The sequence below is a fragment of the Corvus brachyrhynchos genome, unplaced genomic scaffold, assembly GCF_000691975.1.
Source record: "Corvus brachyrhynchos isolate BGI_N302 unplaced genomic scaffold, ASM69197v1 scaffold281, whole genome shotgun sequence".
In the NCBI taxonomy this organism is placed as follows: Eukaryota; Metazoa; Chordata; class Aves; order Passeriformes; family Corvidae; genus Corvus; species Corvus brachyrhynchos.
In genome coordinates this window covers 2,558,264-2,578,283 of record NW_008236509.1, presented here as the reverse complement: position 1 = coordinate 2,578,283, position 20,020 = coordinate 2,558,264, and the positions used below count along the sequence as shown (strand labels likewise).

The following is a 20,020-nucleotide window of genomic DNA, read 5'->3' as shown; positions in this document are numbered from 1 at the left end:
ACTATGAGCACTGCCAGGTCCCCTGTGTAAAATAAGCAGCACAGGGACGTGTTAGATGACCTGATCTAATTTAATATTCTGAATGGAGTAATTGCACCAGGCAGAAAAATAGCATGGCTAGGCAAAGATAACTTTGTATCAGGCTCTAGCAGTGTAATTACTGTGTTAATAAATGAAGCTAGCATGCCATTATTTCTTCTGTTACTGATCTACTTCAGGACCAGTGCTTCTCTGGAGTGTGCAAAAAAATGAGTAATGGCCAGACACAGTATGAAAACAACTCATAAACTCTGCTGGTATGGAAGTAGCCTTCTTAAAAGATGCAGCTTGATGAAGCATAAAGTTCCTGTATCACCAATTGGCAAACCCTCCTGCAGATATGTACAGACATGTTCTGCATTTCACAGAGGGGTGCTGCATTTGTTTTTGTATGACCAGCAACCAGGGCAGAAATGGTTTTGTTGACGAGATTACCGGGTATTTTGGATATTCATTTTTATTCTGCCTTTCTATTGCATTTGCTTCCCCTTGGTTTGGAGCACCCAGCAGCGGAAGCTCAATGCCCAGAGATGAGCAGCACTTTGTCCCAGTGCTGCTCAGAGCTGTGCTGGAAGCAGCTGAATCCCAGGGAGCACAGCTCTCTGAGAAAGCTGTGGCCAGTTACCAAACTGGCTATTTAAAAACAGCATCTTGCAAGCAGTTTCCTCCCACTACTCTGTCTCTTCCCGTTCCCTTTGCTGGGTGTTTGTTTCAGTGGAGTGTTTTTCTGCTTCTCTCTCATTGCTCAGGATCAGCAACCAAAATCTCTGCTCCCCATCTGTGTGTGTGGGAGATCCTGTTATTTTTCTATATGGTTTTTTTTTTAAATGAACTTGAATCATATCAGCTGAAGTTAAAAGGGTCCTGATATCTTCTTGGGACATATTTCATCTGATAAGCTCCCATATATGGTCCACATCTTTTATTTTCCTTAAACCATAAAAACAATTAATTAACTCTCAATAAGGTTACTGATTTCTAGCACCTCATATGTGTAGAAAGAATATCCTGTAACAAAGTGGTATTTTTATGAACGTCATCATTTAAGAACAAAGGTGAGTATTGGAAACTGCTGCCTGTCATTAATTTATTTTTCATTTTACTGTTTTCTCGTTTCATGTTTTTAGGCAGCCATTGAAGAACTCGGTGTACAGAAGCAGGCAGTCTCTGAACAGTCCCAGCCCAGGGGAAACTGAGATGGATCTTCTGGTGACTCGAGAAAGGCCCAGACGTGGGATCCGGAACAGTGGATATGATGTAAGTTCATTGGCTGTAGGCAGTGAAATCTGCTCAGCAGAGTCTTAATTTGCCCCTAAACCCAGGGAACTATTGATAAGCCACAAGCCAGAGTGCCATGAGATGTTTAATGTTACAGGAGTTTATGTGCACTGAGCATCCTGAAAAGAGCTCAAACTCTTTCATGTGCTTTATCAGTCTACATCATTTTACAGTCTGAAATGCAAACAAAATGTTTTCCCAAACCCCATTATTTGCCAAAGTATTAAATCTTGAATTTAGATAGTTCTTGTAAGCGTGTGGCTACTTGACAGTGAGCCCTTTTATTGTGATTAAAATCCTCTGTTTGTTCTGAAGAACAGCCTGAAGCTGCCTTCTTGATTCAGAAGAATGAACAACCAAATTCTGGGATTTTCACCTAAGTCCCAATGTCAGTGTTTTGTGGAAACCCCTTAGGGACAGGTATCGTCCTCTTGCTCCCATCAGAACTGGGAGAGTTTTGTGTAGGTAAATGTCAAACCCAGCCAGAGGAGATGCTGCTTTATGGTCCAAGGAGCTCATGCAGCCAGCACAAGGCAGAGGAGTTGTCTTGTGCAGTCTGAACAAACACTGGGTGCCAGCTGACACTGTGTGAACCCAGAACGAGGATTAAAAATAGCCCCCACACTGGGGCAATGTCGAGTTTTTCAGTCCTTTGCCACGTGTACAAAATGCTGTAGCTCAGCCAGCGCTGAAGATCAGTCCCTAGAGAAGGTGTAAACCATTCTGGAAAACAAGGAAGTTCACCTGTGGTTGCCCATCCTCTAAACATTGTAGATGGAAAATATTTTTTGGGGAGGGTTTCACTGTCAACCCTCTCTCTGCCAGGAATGTGCTTTTAGCAAGGTGAAAGAAAGTACCAAGGTTGGGGGGATGTGTTCAGTAAAATGTAAACCTTTTACAGAATTCTTCAGGGCATGTTGTAGTTGTCAGATTCCTGAAATGATTCCCTGCATTTGGACACTTCCTGTCAGACTGCAGGAGTCATGTGGGGCCATGTGAGCGGGCTGGCTGGTACACTGCTTTCTGAGGAATTAGGATACCAGTACTATGCTAATAAAAACTAGTTTTTTCACAGGGAAAAACTGGTTTTCCTGGAAATCAATGTTGAAAACATTCTGGGAGCAGGCATGACAGTAGATTTTAAAAATATCTTTAAATAGATTGTGTATACTGTATATAAAATATATTTTAAAGAAAATTTGTTAAAAACCTTAAAAGTAGATTAAAGAGTTTATGCAGATTCTGGAGTGTCCTCAGAGTAATTATAAACTCTGAGATGTGTGCACATCACAGAAAAAATTGCTTTTGCCTTGCCTTTGATGCTGCAGTTGGGCGACCTGTCCCTGGCACAGTGTTTTCCTGATAAGTTACATAAAATCCCTTTGCCCGATGCACTGCAGATTCACTGCAGCGCACCTCTTCCAGCTCCAAGTGCATTTCCCATCTGAAAGCACAGAAATGCCACCAGGAAAATGGGACAGGATATTGAAATTTAGCTGCTAAGCCTCAGCCTGCAGCGTGGGCTGGTCCCTCGCTCCTGTTTGAGGCTCCTCGGAGCTGTGCCGAGTGTCTGACAGGCTTCGTCTCCCAGGATACCCATGGGTGGGCACTGATGTTTCATCCATGGAATTTATGGATCTCACCAACTAAACACCTCTGTAAATCTGACCTCTGAAAATGGGTGAGAAAGGGCTGGTTTGAGTGCTGACTCTTGTGCCCTTTCTGTTTCTCACAGTAACACCTGGTACCCATTTTTGACATCCAATCTGTCATATTAAATGTTCCAGCCTTCTCAGACTGCTGCTAACCTCTTCCTCCCAGCATGTTTTTAGCACCAAGTCCTGCCAAAGAATAGTGAAATTTGCATTTTATAAGCAGTGCCAAATAATTAAATTTATGAATCAAATAATTCTTATTGCCTTCATGTCATGAGACTTTTTCCAGTATAAAAAAAAGTGTGTGTGTGTTCATGTGTGTGTGAGCTGTTACCAGTACACCCAGGTTATGTGTTGATGTTTTTCTTCCCAACAATAATAATGTTTTTATTTTTAAAGAAAAGAGATTGGGATGTCCCAGATTCTTTAAGAAAACTCCTTAAGAATTCCTCACTCATGTGCCCAACCATAAGGTTTCCCTTCAACAAAAAATTTCTAAATTCTAATTCCTAAATTTCATTCATACTTTTCTAAAAATACTTCATTCTCTATAATTAATTTTTGTGATATTTCTCTGAATCATGGTTCTGTTTCTCAGACTTAAAAACTGGTAAGGATATTAGGATAAAGATATTTGTTCATACGGAATATGTAGCTTTTAGTATTATTTTGGAGTGTCCATTCTACTGTTTGATGTTCTCAGTACATTATTTTCCTTTATAGTGTCTTTTATAAATGAATTATTATTGAACAGTACCTAGCTTTCCATTTTAAAGATTCCCAACAGGGTTTACTATCATCACCTTCACCTAGGAATTAGATTAAGGAGACTTTATTAACATGTTTATTATTTTCAGCAAGTTCATGAACAACTGTGTGTAGAGTAAATGCCATAAAAAAAGACTCTAGAACCTCTAGACTGCTCTAATGAGCTTTATACCAGAGCAGAAAATATTTAGGCTGTTTTTTGTATAAAAGGAAGAAAATGACCTTATTATACATGTTTAAGAGATCAGTATACAAAAGAATTCACTGGCATAATTTTGTTGATATGGCTAAATTAATGCAATGCATCCAAACTCTTACAGATTAATGTTCACATAAAGGATTTTACTGATAAAGTTGCAGCAGCAGAATTATTCAAAAGGTGCATAAAGTCTGTCTCTCACTGCAGGGTTTTGTTTGCCTTCTTCACGTACCTCTAGTTCCTTCTATTGTACAGTAACTATGATTTTTTTTAATGGTTGCATTAATGTATAGTGGCCTCTATTTATGATAGCTACGTGTTTCAGTTGATAGGATAGCAAATGGCATACCTCAGAAAATGATAGCATGATTTGAAATAAATTTTAAAAAGAAATGATTATTAATCTCCTCCAAAATCTTCATGTCAGCTTTTATATTGATAAACCAAAGCTGCCTTAATGTTGGCTGCTAATATATATTTTGTACCCATATGATATATTTTAAACATTCTGTAGAGGTCTATTGGCTTCACCAGCAAGTTGTAGTAGAAAACCTGATTTATTTCAGCATTGGGTACTAATAGGTCTGTGTGGGATTCCACTCACATTTTTACAGGCATGAGCAAATAGAAGAACCATGGTTATTAATCATCCAGTCAGGACATTATGATTTCAGAGGCTCTTTGGCTGCACTTAAGCAAACAACCATTGCATTTTATAGTCAGGCTTCTAAATGTGCCTTATTTTTATTTATTGTAGCAACACAAACAACAATGGAATCAAAATGCATGAAGAGAATTAAGGGAAAGTATTTAGCTGAAGACTTCCTACAAAGTTTTTCCATTTAAGATCATTTGGTGCAGTTGCATTCTCCCTCCCCCAATCTGATGTGTGTACCACTTGGGAAGTCTGAATTTGAGTTTGTGGTTTTGAATTTAGATAATATACTGTATAACCATAACTGTATAAATTATGGTTAAATTCTAATGTGCAAATGTTTAATTTTTATATTAATTTTTCTCTTTTTTCCTGCTCTATTTTCATTAAATACAAAAGATAGCTATACTTAAAGCAGAGAAAGCAAATTAATATTTTACTTAGATTTATTATCGGTTTTCAGTAGCAATGTAACTCTTTTCTGAGTGGCTGATAACAGAAGATGAAAACCAGTTTGATATTTCCCTCTGAAAAGGAAGAAATATGTATTATGGTTGTCCTATGGCTTGCAAAAGCTTGGGAGCACAGTCGCTTATCTATTCAGGTGTAGAAAAAGCACTATTACAGGGGAAAAAAATACGTCACACTAGGAGCTACAGAACACTGAAATGATCAGGGTAGTGCTGGAATTTTGAACAAGAACATCCTGTTGTATTCTTTTATTTATGGCTATTTTAAGCACTAGCACAGTTCTAACCACATGCTATATATAGAAGGAGGCACATATCCTATTGCTCATCCCAGTTACCCTGGCATAGTCAATGCATTTTACAGATGTTTAAAGAATTATAAGGAATCAGTTGCTGGTTTAAAACATAGGTTTTTAAAGCTCTGGGCTGTAAAACTGATCTTACAAAATACAGACAAAGTGTGGTATTTCACTGCCAACTCCTTGCAATGTGATGATTTTTTCTGTCACGGAGTTACAGCCAAAAAAAATCAGGGAGGTGATTTCTGTTTGTACTTATCCATACAGAAGGAATCACCCTGGGAGTAACCTACCAGGTTAAGCTGCCCAAGCACTATCTGCTCGTTGAAGTATGTGCCTCATTCCCTGCTCCCACGTTAACTTCGCATAAATACTCTGTAACTCCTGTTTGGGGCTGCGTAGGACCCCTGAGCTGGACCAGGGTGTTCTCTGCAAGGGGCAGGACTGCATTTGTGGTTTCATTGTTAGGAAGTTCAGAAAAACTCCTGACCTTTAGTTCTTCAGAAATCTTCATGTGAGAGCATGAACAAAGGAATTTCATTCTCTCTAGCAGTAATAAGCTGTCCCTTGTAAGGGGTCCTTCATAGTGATGGCACTACTTAAGGAACCATACTCTTCCTGGCACAGTTGCACTCCCCTTGATACCACAACTAAGACAAGAATTCAGACATGAATCCTATTTGTTTTTAAGTGAGTCATTGACAGTTTAATCTGCTACAGACTGTTCCTGCTACTTTTGCCAGCAAACAATGTGGAACATAAAAGGCTCTTATACTCCCCTGCATCATACAATTTCTTTCCAGCATTTGTCGTGCATCTACATTGTCACAATTCCTGGTTTGTATGAGTTACATCTCAGACATATCTCTGTTTGAGAATGGTGAAGCAGCACAAATACTGTCTTGTCCAGCTTTACACATACACTTTTATTGCTCCCACCAGACCGAGCCTGAGATTATAGAAGAAACGAACGTTGACCGGATCAACGAGCCCCGGAATTACAGCAGGTCCCGCCAGGCCAAGGGCCACTCGGAGACGTCGACGCTGAGCTCGCAGCCCTCTATCGATGAAGTCCGGCAGCAGATGCACATGCTGCTGGAGGAGGCCTTCAGCCTGGCCTCGGCCGGCCACGGGGGCCAGCCCCGGCAGGACGCCTACGGCTCAGCCCCACACCTGCCCTACTCCGAGGTGGTGACCAGTGCCCCAGGCACCATGACCCGGCCCCGGGCGGGCGTGCAGTGGGTGCCCACCTACAGGCCAGAAATGTACCAGTACAGCTTGCCAAGGCCCGTAAGTGGAGCTTCTCTTCACTGTAATGTCAGAAAGGTGTTTCTACTCTGAGGCACGTTTTTTTTGAAGTAGTCCCTGTAGCGGGTTGGGTTTGTAACCGGGCAGAAACACCAATTCAGTGTAATGGTTTGGTCTAAAATACTCATTACTGTTTATCTTCTGTGAGATAAGAATTAGGAGAAACGCAAAGCAGGCGCCAAACTTGAAAGAATATAAAGAAGTTTATTAACAGACCTAAAAGAGGGAAAAAAATTATACCACACCTTCAGAACTCTCCTCCTCCCCCCACCTTCCTCCCTTCTAACTTCTCATCAAATTACAGCTGCATCAGCATCTGCCTATCTCAGCACAGGTGCTTTTGCTCACAAGTACAAGTTGAACGCTCCACCCCCCATGCCTTCATGAAATTACAACAGGTACTCTGATATATCATAGCTTTACAACAGAATTTCAGCTGTAAGGAAGCTGTAAGAAGAACATCACTTCTGAGACTTAGCTTGCTAACCTATGACAGTCCCATTTACATGCTTAAAACCAGATGCTTACAGAAGATAAGTATGTGTAGGGTGGTGTGTATATATAAATATAAATATAAATATATATATATATATATATACACACGTATGTGCTTGCCTAGACTCCAACCTAGCCTCTTGCAGCTGGGAGGATGGGTGAGCCACACACATACACCATGAAAGGCTCAGCATCTATTTTAGCAGCAAGCTTGTCTTGTCTAAATTGCACTAAGAATTGAAAGAATAGACTGGTCAACAGATCCAAAACTTGTTTGCACATCTTCTTCTATTCAGTGAATGCATATTAGGAAGCAATGTGGTTTTATGGAATAACTATGGTGGCATCTGGGTAGGGAACATCAACGCTTCTGCATCACTAGAGAGGTTCACCACCGAAGAGCAACCTGAAGTGTAGTCTGTTGTTGGCAGTCTTGCACGTACGACTATTGGCTTGGGACTCCAGAGAAGATTTAATTCCACGAGTCTCTTAGTTGACCTTATGACTCACTTTACCCTTCATTTTCTAGCCTCAAGCATTAGCTATCACCTCCTTACCTCACAGAAGTAATACATGAATTAGGAACTTAAAGCCATGGGTGGAAGTTGTTAATGGAATTTTGTAGCTGTCTAGACAGCAGTCACACTAGCACTGTGCACACCCTCATGAGTGAAACTGCCCCTGAATTCCCACATATGTTAATGTGAAACTCAACAAGATATTTTCTTATATGTCAGACATAAATCTCAACCAGAGGTGATTGTTTTCAGATAAGAAATAGCCCATCTAACAATACCGGTGTGAAAAGTTGTTCATTTTAAGCCTTTTTTTTGGTCAGAATTTTTTTTTTTTTTAAGAATGTATTTCAAATTGAGTCTCTTACTCTGGCTATAATAAGAGGATAATGCAGAAAAATATCCTCAGTTCAAAATAACCATTACCATGACCTCCTTCCATGATAATAAAAAATACATTAAGGGATGCTGCTTCTGAACTATTCTGAACATATTTGAAAGCCAGTGGCACTGCAAAAGGTTCAGGTTGGTGCTATTTAAATCATGCTAAAGGTTATTTCTGGCACTTTGAAATTGGTCTGATGAAATTCATACAGCATATAATCATATTTTATGGTTAGAATTCGATTAAAAGCTTAAGAGACAGCTAATGGGGAGTCAAATTACCTCGACACCTCAAAGAAACTTTCTAAAATGAAATTAAAATTACTATATGGTGAGAGGTTTTTAAAAAATGTAATAGCCATACTTTTTTTTGGTGAATGATTCATTGTTTTCTTTCTAAGACTTTTTACTCTCATAAATCATCTGCATATTTGGGACCTCCAAGCATTTGCTCTTCTTTCTGGCATTCTGAAGACAGCATTAAGTTCCCTGAAGATAGTTGATTGCCACAGATGAGGACAGGCACAGACTGCTGGGCTTTAGATAAGGGCTGGTAATTCATGGTTTTCTGCATTTCAGTTTCATGAATATGCACTGTGCTTTAACCACACCCATTTCTGGTTTGTTCTCACAGGGATGGAGGGTCGGAATTGAAAATATCCCCGACTTTGGGGATGAGAGGTACCTGTGCACTGGGATGTTTGTTACCTCTGTAAATGAAGAATTAGTTAATTTTGCCCTTTCTTAAAATTCAATTCTTAGCGGCAATTAAAAGTCAACATCAACAGTGCTGTTACAATTTAAAATACTGACCATTTTGGAAATGAAAATTTCATCTTTGAAAATTCAAAAGCATTTTGCCTGCTTAGATGGAACAAGTGCAGAGGTGTCCAGAACCACTCTTCAGATCTGTGTTTCTTCAGGTGTCCTCCAAATTGTGGATCTTTAATTTCTTGTAGTCAACTTCTTGGCTACTCCCACCACCAAACATTTGTGTATCTCTCCAGAGTGTGCGTGCATCTTCTTTTTCCTTTTCCATTTTCTTCTCCCCTTTGAGGCCTTCTGTGTGTTTTTTCTTTGGTTGGTTGGGTTTTTCTGTACATGCTGACATTAATACCGAAATTATCTGTAGTTCATGTGAGGGAATTACTGTTTGCCAACCTGCCCGTTGGGTGACCTGTGAAAACAGGATTCCTCCACATGGGGCTCATGCCTTCTCCTGGCAGAGAAAAGCCAGTGAAAGGCAGACTCTCCCTGTTGTTCTGGAGCCTCCAGAAACATGATGAGTAACACTTGGCTGAGTCCTTGGCATCCAGCTGGTGTGCTGTGACTGGAGGATGGAGTTAGAGTTGAAAGTGTGACACCAGCCCGACCGCCAGCTCTGTGCTTTGGTTGATCATGTTACAGCTTTGGAAATTTGCTCAGCTGAGTCAAGCAGAGAGCTGAGACCAGGGAAGAAAATCCTCTCCATTACAAGGCTGGACCAGTTTCCATCTCTCCTCTTCAGTGCTCTGGAAGGAGGAGTGACAGTAACAGAGCTCTGGGTCCCAAGGTGAGACCCAGCACCATAAACAGGCACTGAGGACCAGCACATACAGCCTGAGTGACTGGTAAAGTATCCACATGCTCAGAGCTCCCCTTTAACAGAGGTAAAGTGGGAGTATTTTACCAAAATTCAGCCACTTTCAATAACAGCTGCTTAGTATAAAACAGGATGCCTACCAAGGCAAAGCCAAATCAATAAATTTGCATTATTCCTGGACTGCAACTCAATAATTAAATAAGTTAAATCATTCAATGAGTAAACAAAGACACTGGCCTTTTAATTCCTATGGTGAGATGTAAGGAGATGGATGCTTCTGTAATTAGAAGGCAAATAGAATATTTTCACCCAAGACCAATCTGTAAGTGGGAGGTGGTAAAAATATTTCAGTATTGCAGCTAGGGAAATGTAGCCTTAAAACTAACTGCAAAGTTTCTGCTTTAGCCTATAGTTATTTTGTGCTGGCCTATGGACAGGCTGAGAGAGGTGGGATTGTTTAGCCTGGAGAAGAGATGGCTCCAGGGAGACCTTAATGCACCTTCTAGTACTTAAAGGAGCTACAAGAGAGCTGGAGAGGACAAATTCCCTGAGAGAAAGAAACAAAAGGAAAAATCCTAAACCCCAGTAAGGATTTACTGTCTGGCGTCCAATGGCTGAAGTTTCTCTGCTAAACTGCTCTAGCTACTTTTTAAAACTCTTCTTTGGTTTGCCTGTTAAATTGTCAGTGTTCTAGCCACAACAGACTCCTTCACTGGTATTTCTTCCTGAAAGGGTGGCATGGGGTCTCTGGTCTGGTGCCTGTGCAGTCTGTCCTGGATCTCAAGTGTGGTTGCTTCTGCCAGTGATTGTTATATCCTTTGTATTATACAAGTCCTCATATTTCAAAAAATAGAGTTTGGAACCTATGCAGAATGTTTTTCCTTCTTAAGTTTCTTTGGCTTTGGTTCTTTTTGGGTTTTTTGTTTGTTTGTTTTTGTTTGGTTGGTTTCTTTTTTGTTTTGCTAAAAACCAAGAGATCCTCTTAAAAGGATAAATACATTTTGAAGAGTAAAATTAGGCAAATCTGTGAAATCAGCTGGGTTGTGTTTTTTGTTTGTTTTTTTCTTCCCTGACTGGATTCACAATGTGAAGTGACTTTAATTGTGCAATCTTGCCAGTGAGCCAAGAGCCTAAGGGCTCATAAAAATCTGTAACAGGCCTCTGTAGTAAAACTTTGGTATCATTTAGCTTCTGAATGCTTTTTTCCCATTTATATGTGGCATGCAGGAAAACACTGATTCCCCAACTCATTGGAGAAAGTCTAGAAATTTCACTGGATTTCCCTCCCGTAACCATGTTGGTGTGTGTGGCAGCTCAGGACAACGAGGACTGACTACTGTCCCCTCTGGACAGACTGTTCCTCACGGTGGTGTAGCAGATCTTTTTACAGGATTTCTCACTTTAACAGGATTCTCTCTGCCCAGCCATTAGCAAAATATTGACACTCACTCAAGATTGTTCATCTCCTGTGTAAGCAGCAAAATAAAGGCTTAGATTTTCTATTTTACTTTTTTCCCTGAAATTTCCAGTGCAAGTCGCAGCATATTTGTGCACTGTGATCCCTTAAAATACCTCCATTGATGTCCATATTCCAAAGCACACCACACAAGAGAAAACCCAGATCTACTTCTGAGTCTCTGCCTACCCTGATAAACAGTGTCTGGAGTCACTTTCCACTCCGAAACATTATCTCATGTGCTGTTCCTTTAAAATAGGGGGAATAAAAAGGATTTCATACTTGGCACAAATGCATGCTGAGAGCAAGATGTGGGATGAAAGGCTTGTGGAGCCAGAAGGGAGTGTTCAGGCAGCCTGGGAGAGCACTGCCAGCGTTTGAGATGCAGAAGAGGCATTGCAGCCCATTTCGCATCCAGCACTATTAGGAGAAATATAATTGAGGTTTTCCTTGATGCGAATAACATTTTTTTTTACTTGCAGTTCTTTCATTAAAAATCAGTATTTCCGACCCCTGGCTAAGAAATGTACCAGTGTCTTTTTAGATTTTTTTTTTCCCCACTTAAATGTAGAAATTCTTTAAATATCATAGTAAATATCATGGTGAAAGCAAATATTAGGAGACTTTGTAGGTGGCATGAAAGAAAAAATTATTTTCAGAGACATGCCTTTGAGGGTTTCTAACCTGCTTTAAAAGAGGTGGCAGTGAGAGGGCAGAGAAAGACGCTTGGTCTGTATTGCTTTTCCCTTGGAGACACATCAAAAGTCAGTTTGATAAATTACCTTTCCTCTTTGTTAACCTAGTTTTGCAGGTATTTGAGAATGAAGGTATTTAGAATATGGTCTAAATGTGTAATTTAAAAAGATGATTATTGAAAGACAGTGTTTTCTGATACATAGTGTGGGATTTATATTGCCAAATTCAAACCTAAAAGTAGGTGGTAAGTCTGAAATAATCATGTAAATCCTGTAGGCTCTTTCTCTTGGTGGGAGATAGAGAGTGACTCATCCCATGGTAATGTGTTTTTAACTTTCTCTGCTCTTTGTGGAGGAGCTTTTCTGGCTAAGCCAGATACTTCTTGTTTAGAGGGCCAAAGTCCCACCATTGGACTCCATTTTTTGGTCAAAATGCCAGTGTCTTGATAGTGGTCAGCGTTCCCAAAATTTGTTATTTTTTATAGCTCTGATTTTATCTTAAATCCTGTGCATTGCTCTGAAGCATCGTCATGAAAACCACAACTGAAAAAAAAATCACAACCAAACAATAAAACAAAAACCAATAGGAAAACAAAACCCTCAACCATGGTATGTTAAAGAAAAGTGTTAGTGAAGCATCTAGTGAGATATCATTCCTCTGTCTCGAAGTATATTTGGAAAAATTATGGCCTCTAATCTGTAGCATTGAAAAGGGCTTAGAAGGAAAGTTTTCTCCTACACGTCATTTCTTGGGTGCCATGGGTTTCATGCACATAATTACTCCTTCTTCACATGTATTGGTGATTAAATTAAGAATTACCATGGGCAAGTTGCTTAATTTTGTGACTTCATGGCTTGGGCCTGCTGTTCCTCTGGATCAGGCTGCCTTTTCAGAACTGTTTGAGGCCTTTGTTGCTGTGTTGGAAAGTTACAGAACTTGGGGGTTTTGTGGAAAATTTTCTTTTCATGTCTTGAAGGCTGACAGGAAGAGGTCGAAATATGGATTGCTCACAGGCGGCTTCACCGCAGTGCATACTGCTCTGAGCATGTTTTCTGAATCTTTAAAATACTTATTTTTCTGGAGAAAGTGGAAATACTCCGGTCTTTTTCCCATGATCCAAAGCAGCTGTTGAGTCTCACATAATCACAACAAATCTGCTTTGCCAGCAGGTTACAAAAGTCACAGAGACAGTGTTTAATACATTTTATTTTAATTAGACTTCATCTTGTCTCTGAGCTCATTTGTTCAGGTTTTCTCCCACATTCTAAAATCACCAAAGCACGGTAAATTCTCAAATAAATGCAATTACTATTGATGCCACAAAAAGTTAGCTTCCTATTGACTGGCACATGGAGCAGGTATTTAATTTCTGATTTTCTTTTGTTTTTCAATTTGACTGAGATCTACTGGTGTTTCAGAAAATATTTATTTTTCTCTTTTACAGGCTTACAGATTTTCTCAGCTTCCTGAGATGGTAATGGGTTCTCCTCCCCCTCCTGTCCCTCCCAGAACGGGTCCTGTGGCTGTTGCCTCTCTCAGGAGGTATTTATGTTATTTTGGTGGGTGGGTCTCTAAAACCCACTGTTGTAATAAGAACTGGGGCAAACCCTGAAGGGGCACTTACAAGGTACTTAAAAAGATACATTCATGAAATTAGAAACATGTTGGTTTTATTTCATTTTAACACAAAATGAAATAACAATGAATTTTCTGTTAGCTAGTCTGCGTCAATAAAATTAGGAGCTGTAGGCTCTTGTTTCTTTTTAAGCACTCTTGGCCTCAGCTTGCATAATGGCATTGAGGCAGGTAATTCACACCATCATTCTCCTGCTTTCCTGTGTTGTAAGAATTTGCAGCAGGAGAGGGATGGATTGTAAGATGCTTTTTAGGAGGCCCTGGTCTGGGGATATCAGCCCAGCCCTCAGCTATCTCGTGCCTACAAAGCTGAGGCCAAACACACACAGAGGCCTGCCTGTCTTAGCTCAGCGTGTGCATTTCACCTCCTCCTCGCAGGAAGGCACTCGATAAAATGCATTTCAAAGAATTTCTGCACTTCTGTGCTGGGGGAGCTCATTCAGCCCTCAGTGCTGGGTTAGGTACTGCCCAGTGCAATCTGAGGCACCGCAGGCCTGTGGAGAACTCTGGAGCACCCAGGCCGAGGGAAGCATTTCCAAGTGGCTGCTTATCATATTGTAACTGCCTTGAAATCTTCAGGATAGGGGCATATTGAATGTTGACATATTCTTGTTCATCCATTGTATTTTTAACTCTAAAGCAACTGTGGTGCACCATTTCCAAAGTGCAGTGTATGTTATTTACCACAGTAGGATCCTACTGGATGATACCATGTCATACACACTGTAGTGACTGTCTGTACACTGTGTTGGTGAATTATGGTAAAGCTCTGGGTTTTGTGTTGTATTTCACAGGCAATTTTTGGAAGCAGCAAGCAAAGGCCCTTTACAACTGTAGTAACATGCTTTAGTACAATAGCAACCAGGCTAAAGGGCTTGTTGGCAAACTTCTCCAGACTTCCTGTTCTCCAGTTGTTCTCCAGACTTGTGTCACGCCAGAGCAAAGTTGGACAGCTTGGTCCTAGCTGGCTTGTCTTGCCGTAGCTGATAGGTGTGTATGTGGCTACAAATCTCATCTGCAGGTCAGAATGACAAATTTTTTTTTCTTTCTTTCTTAATGCACAGGTCTACATCAGATATTGGCAGCAAAGTGAGAATACCTGAGGCCAGTGGAGCAGATCAGGCCCAGCATCACGATCAGACACCTTTTGCACCGGGTTCGAGAGCTCCGATGTCTGTTGGTCCACTTGATCAATCAGCTTTTCACTCAGGTGAAAAAATGATGCGGATTCAACTTGGAGCTTTGAGAGCCTTCTAAATTATTTTGGATATAAATGAATGTATGGGGTATAGCAAATAAGGATGATTATTTGGAGAAAGACTGGTGGGGTTTTTCCTGGTGCAGCTGAAGGAGACCTCCAAAGGATGGCCTGTTGCTTTGTAGATGCGGCATCAGCTGCATCATAAAGTACTCATCCTGCAGAAGCATCAGGAAATGGCCTTTTCTGAAGGTAGGATCCAGCAGTAATATCCCAGATGTTCTATGTTCAAGTATGCCATTCTGCTGGCACACTAATCAGGACTCTGAATTAATAAAACCCCGTAAAACTGTTCATCTGTATCACAAAATGCAGTAGAATTTTTAGGGAGGGTATAGAGGGTGTTGGTGGCAAAATAAGTTGCAGTATTGGGACTGCTGCGTGACTTGTTTGTGTTGCACTTTGTACAAACCAAGCAAAGTGGGAGAGACAGGTAATGGGGTTCTGAGCAGAGAAATGAGCTGGATCCTTCCAATATTTTATCAGTCAAGAATATTGATCCAAGGGCTTGAAAACTTTTTTAAGGCTCCCTTAAAGGCTCTTGAGGAACTTTACCCCTACTCTTGTCACAACAGTGGGCTCCCGAGGAGGGCAAACTGAAGGTACGTGGCCCCTTCCCTTCAAAACATAAGGCAGTGGTGCTCTTGCACAATCAAAGGTAATCTGTTAGCTCTTCACCCCTCCTGTTCTGGAGAATATAGTTTCTGCCCAGGTGCAGCACTTGTTTTGGGTCTAAAAGTCACAGTTTTAAAGGCCTAATGAGTTCCTGTTCCTTTTGATGTGATTTGTATTTATAAATTGATTTCCTCATGAGATCAAGCTGATATACTGTTTGATGGTATCTGGATAACATTTAGCTGGAAATATATTTGAAATAGCTTCTTATTGGCAAAATATGTTTTCTTGAAGAGTTATGGAAAAGAGCTTATAATATTCAAAATAATTTTACATTGTTAGTTTGAAGCTTTGAAATTAGTAGGTTTGTTAGACATAGCTTTGTTAATCTGCCAGAAAAAAATTCTTTCTTAGCTTCCTCAGAAGTAATAGAGAGTTATCTGCATTGTCTTCGACATCATCTACTGAGAATGATAATGTGACTATGCAAATGTGCTGTCAATTAATTAAATACAGTAGGTTTGAAGGATCCATTCTACTCTCACTTACTGTCATACTTTCTGCAAATGGTGCAGTACCTGAAAAGGGCAGATGCCCACCCTCCCATTTCAAAACATTTCAGGCTATAAAATATGCCACACTACCAAGACCTCTTCTTTATGTGTGCAGTAATGGGATCTGTGGGATATATTTTTTTATTAGATTCAGTGATAGGGAGATTTTATTGCTGTGTGTTGCTGAAGGGTGGCTGCAGTTCAGAAGAGACAAAGTGACCTTCCTGTATATTGTGGAGTTTGCCAGAATAATTCTGGGAGTAGCTGAAGGAAAATTTCATATATGACAGGTGCTACAAAAGGCTGTAATACAGGCAAGGAAAGACAAAGACAGTTATGAGAAATGTGCAATTGTAATACAAGGTTTCTAACGTTCTGATATGAAAATAAGTTTTGTCACCTCAATACATGAAGAAACATTGCTGCAGGTGCTGATTGGGAATGTTAAGGCCTAATGTCACCCTCCTGCAGGCTAACATCACCTCTAAGATAAGGATGTTGCAATAATAATTTAGGATAAGGTGTTACATCAGCCAATTGAATATTCATTTTGAATAGTAGCTCCTTTTGCTGTGGTTAAATTAAAAGAGTGTTTTGGTGTAGCAGCCATGTGTCATGTACAGGAGCAGCACTTCCTTCTCTGCACATATCTGAAGAATGCTCTTTTCCAGCCTTGCTAACTCATTTAAAATAGCAACCCTTGTGCTGCTTTTGACCTGGAAGGACAAAGGATTGACCACACCTCTTCTCTCAGCCCACCTCCTTCCAAACCCATGGGGCTGGAGGAATTGGGATAGAGGTGATGTGTTTCTGCTCTGGAGAAGAATGTGCTACAAACCATATCTTTCTCCTCTTCTCATGCCCTGATTGCATCCATAGCACTTCTGGCCTGGGACTGCATGGGATGTCATTGAGAAACTGTAAATGTCAGGGTTTGTGGAGACTGCTTTGGGGATGGATGCCACTGGGGGAGTCTTTCTATCTCTGTGCATGTGCCCATGCAGTGTCCCAGCATCTGTCAGAGTAGGCAGCATAGCCCTCCTGTAGATTGTTCAGGAGCAAAAATGTGCCAGGGCTGCAAATGACATTCTGGGGGACGGATATTTGAAGCAGCCAGTAATTGATGCTAATTCAATTATACTCTGTATGATTTCAGGGGAAGGCCTGCGTCTTGAGATTTTGTCACCATGGTGGTATCATAGGTACTGAGAGCAATTAGCAGCAGTATTCAGATGATGTGCAGTTGGAAGGGGGAGAAATTTTATTTTCTCTGCATTGATTCTAGTACAGAGAATCTGCCCACCTGTGTAATGTTACTGTGCTTGCATTCCTCAGTCAAAATGTTTGAGTTGTACTTTGCTGTGTTTTTAAAGGGTTTACTGCCCTTCTGCATTCCTGTAGGTGATGTTATTTTTTGCTATGTTCTGTGAATCTGAAAAGTAAAATACACGTCCATGTAGTATAACTGAATAAACAAAAAAACTAATAACTAATAAAGATGATATGCAGCTGTCCTAACCAGGATTTAGGGATGAGGATTTCATGCCCTTAGTGTGATGTTGGTGATTCACTGCTGGAGTCTGTCTTTGCATGTAAATAGACACTAGAGGAAGGAAGACTCATCTGAGAAAAAAGTTTGTATTCTATTCTAAACTTGGCAAATACCTGGAGTTATGATAGCAAATCTCAAGGGAAATACGCACATTAGGATGCTAGTCTTCCAGACAGCCCAGTTATAGCCTGTGGATAATGTCTGTACCACATTGTTCTCTGCATCTCAGTGGGCCACAGCAATAAACCCTCCCTGAAAGCAGATGTGACCATATCTAGAGATTTGGCTGGAACTTAAGCCTGGATGGCTGGCTGCTTCCACACAAATTGGAATGTGATAGTGGGATTTTAATAGGAGGCTTCCTGGGTATTCCTATGCATGCATATTAATCAAGACATGATAAACCAGATTTGGAATCAACAAATAATTATTTAAGTTGTAGCTGCATAATTTATGGCAGTCACAGACTGTTCCTGGGAAAGGAACTGAGCAAGTGGAACCTTGGTATTTTTTGCAGAAGCATTGAAGTTTTGTGATGGAATTGTTGAGAGTACAGCCTGTTAAACATATCATTCACTCGTTTTTGTAGGTTTTTTGCCTAGAGATATTAAGAAAGACTGGGTAAACTGTGAAAAGAAAGGTGCATTACGCTGAAACCCATGGTAACAACAGCTAAAAACGGAATACAAGGAAGCAAACATAAGGGGGAAAAAAGCCTTTTCTCCAATGAGTCAAAGTTTTGACGAAGATCATTTGTTACAAGGATCAAGTCCTAGGGACTCTTTGCCTGAAGGCTGTACATGTTTATGAGGACAACTGCAAATCTTGCCTTCTCCAGTATTTCCCAGCATGATAAAGATGCTCTTGTCAGATGATGGGACAAAAAACCCCCCTCAAAGCCCCCAAAACTCCCCGCAATAAGCAACCATCAAGTCCATATTTCATAAGCACTATCTTCTGGTTTATAACCGAAAATCTCAGCTATTAATGATGTCTGCTCTTTTTTTTATTTGACAGGAAATACGGTACCAGCAGTGTTTGCCATTCCAGCAAACCGACCTGGCTTCACGGGCTATTTTATCCCGACTCCACCCACCGCCTACAGGAACCAAGCCTGGATGCCCTATGCTGGAGAGAATGAGTTGCCAGGGCAGTGGGCAGACTCTGTAAGCACCCTTGCTTTTCTAACCACCTGTGTTTTCTGTGGTTTGCACAGGAGGGGTTTTCAGCAATTCTTCACTGCTCTGCAAAGAATCTGATAAGGATAATTTTTTCATGAGTGGAAATAATCTCTAGTAGTGAAAAGCCATAAGAGAGGGAATAGATACTTGAGCTGTTCATCACATGAGCTGTAAGCAAGGTCTTTAGAGGGTGGAATCATTCACTAGGTTAGGGCCTGGCACCTGTTTAAAGTTGGTGGGTTAGATGTCATTTTTCTTTCCCAAGAAAGGTTAAGTATTTGGATAGACTTGTGTCAGGAGAAGGTGATGCTGCCTCTCAAGGTGGCCTTGTGCTATTTGAAAGCTGGGGAAGCATCTTTCCCTCCTGGAGGCTTCTCTCAAGACAGCCTGGCTCCCAAATCTTACCTCCCAGCACTGCTGCAGCCCTGCTGTGCAGTGTTTCAAATCTTCCTGAAGGCTGGAGTGACAGATCATAAATTAAAGAATTAATTGCACAATCCTAGACTGGAACAGATGTAATTTTTAGCTCAAAGTAAACCTACATTTCAAAGAATTGAAGTTGAAACATCCTAAAATGAATTACAGTAGTTTATCATGTTTGAAACAATTTCTCAAATGTAGGGCTTTTTTTCCACTAGGGAAAAAAAGATCAATTCTTCTGCTTGAGCTCACATCTGGTATTTATGCAGAACCACTCTGGCTAAAAAACCTGGGAGATAGATTCTATTTCCTTGTGCAAATTGTCAACAGGACATTTTAATGAATTGCAGTTGAAATCTAAGTTGGCTTTGAGCAGCTAAGCAAGAGACAGCACAATCATATAAATGTTCCTGGGGGCAGCTATTTGTTGTTCGCTCTTTATTACTGTTCCTGATGCCTGTGAGGAAAAGAATTCAGTATGACTTTGAGATGCAAGTCTGAATTTGAAGGCTGAACTGTCAGAAAAAAAGCTGTTCATTTGTAAGCTGAGCACACCTGCTGATGTGCCCCTGACACCTGAAGGCTTGTGATGCTGTGGTATAAATTTTCTTCTCAGAGCTGCCTTTTAAAGCATGAAAAACTTTATTTTCCTTTGTTGTTGTTGTTTTGGTGCTTGTTTGTTTATTTGTTGTGTGTGTGTTTTTAACCCTTCTGACATTTTAAATCCAGGGGGCCCGTTGTATCTCAGCAATGATTTTAAACTTTTTCTCTAAGAAGGAAAAAAGCCACAAAAGAAATAAGGAAATTTTACTTGTCTTCCACTCATTTTCCCTTTTTTCTCTCTACTCTTGACTGCAATCCCATGGAAAAAGAGTCAGGTATCACTTGTCAAAAGTGGAGACTGAAACAAATGGTTCAAAACTGCAAACCAAGTCTCCAGCCCCCATCTCCTTCCTCTGGAAGGAGAGGAGTATAACCCTGTTGTGGGTTTCCTTTTCTTCAGGGA

At 40.5% G+C, this 20,020-nt stretch overlaps 1 protein-coding gene across 3 annotated transcripts in view; it reads left to right on the top strand.

Moving 5' to 3' along the window:
* KIAA1549L (KIAA1549 like) overlaps positions 1-20,020 on the top strand; it is a 76,877-nt gene that overhangs the window by 47,113 nt on the left and 9,744 nt on the right. For 2 of the 3 annotated variants that reach the window (XM_017726346.1, XM_008644098.2), the window contains exons 16-20: positions 1,167-1,296; positions 6,306-6,653; positions 13,244-13,341; positions 14,499-14,644; positions 18,431-18,579. In XM_017726346.1, the coding sequence (XP_017581835.1) occupies positions 1,167-1,296; positions 6,306-6,653; positions 13,244-13,341; positions 14,499-14,644; positions 18,431-18,579 (871 nt within the window). The remainder of the gene's footprint in view (positions 1-1,166; positions 1,297-6,305; positions 6,654-13,243; positions 13,342-14,498; positions 14,645-18,430; positions 18,580-20,020) is intronic. The other variant, XM_017726347.1, reaches the window with a different exon arrangement.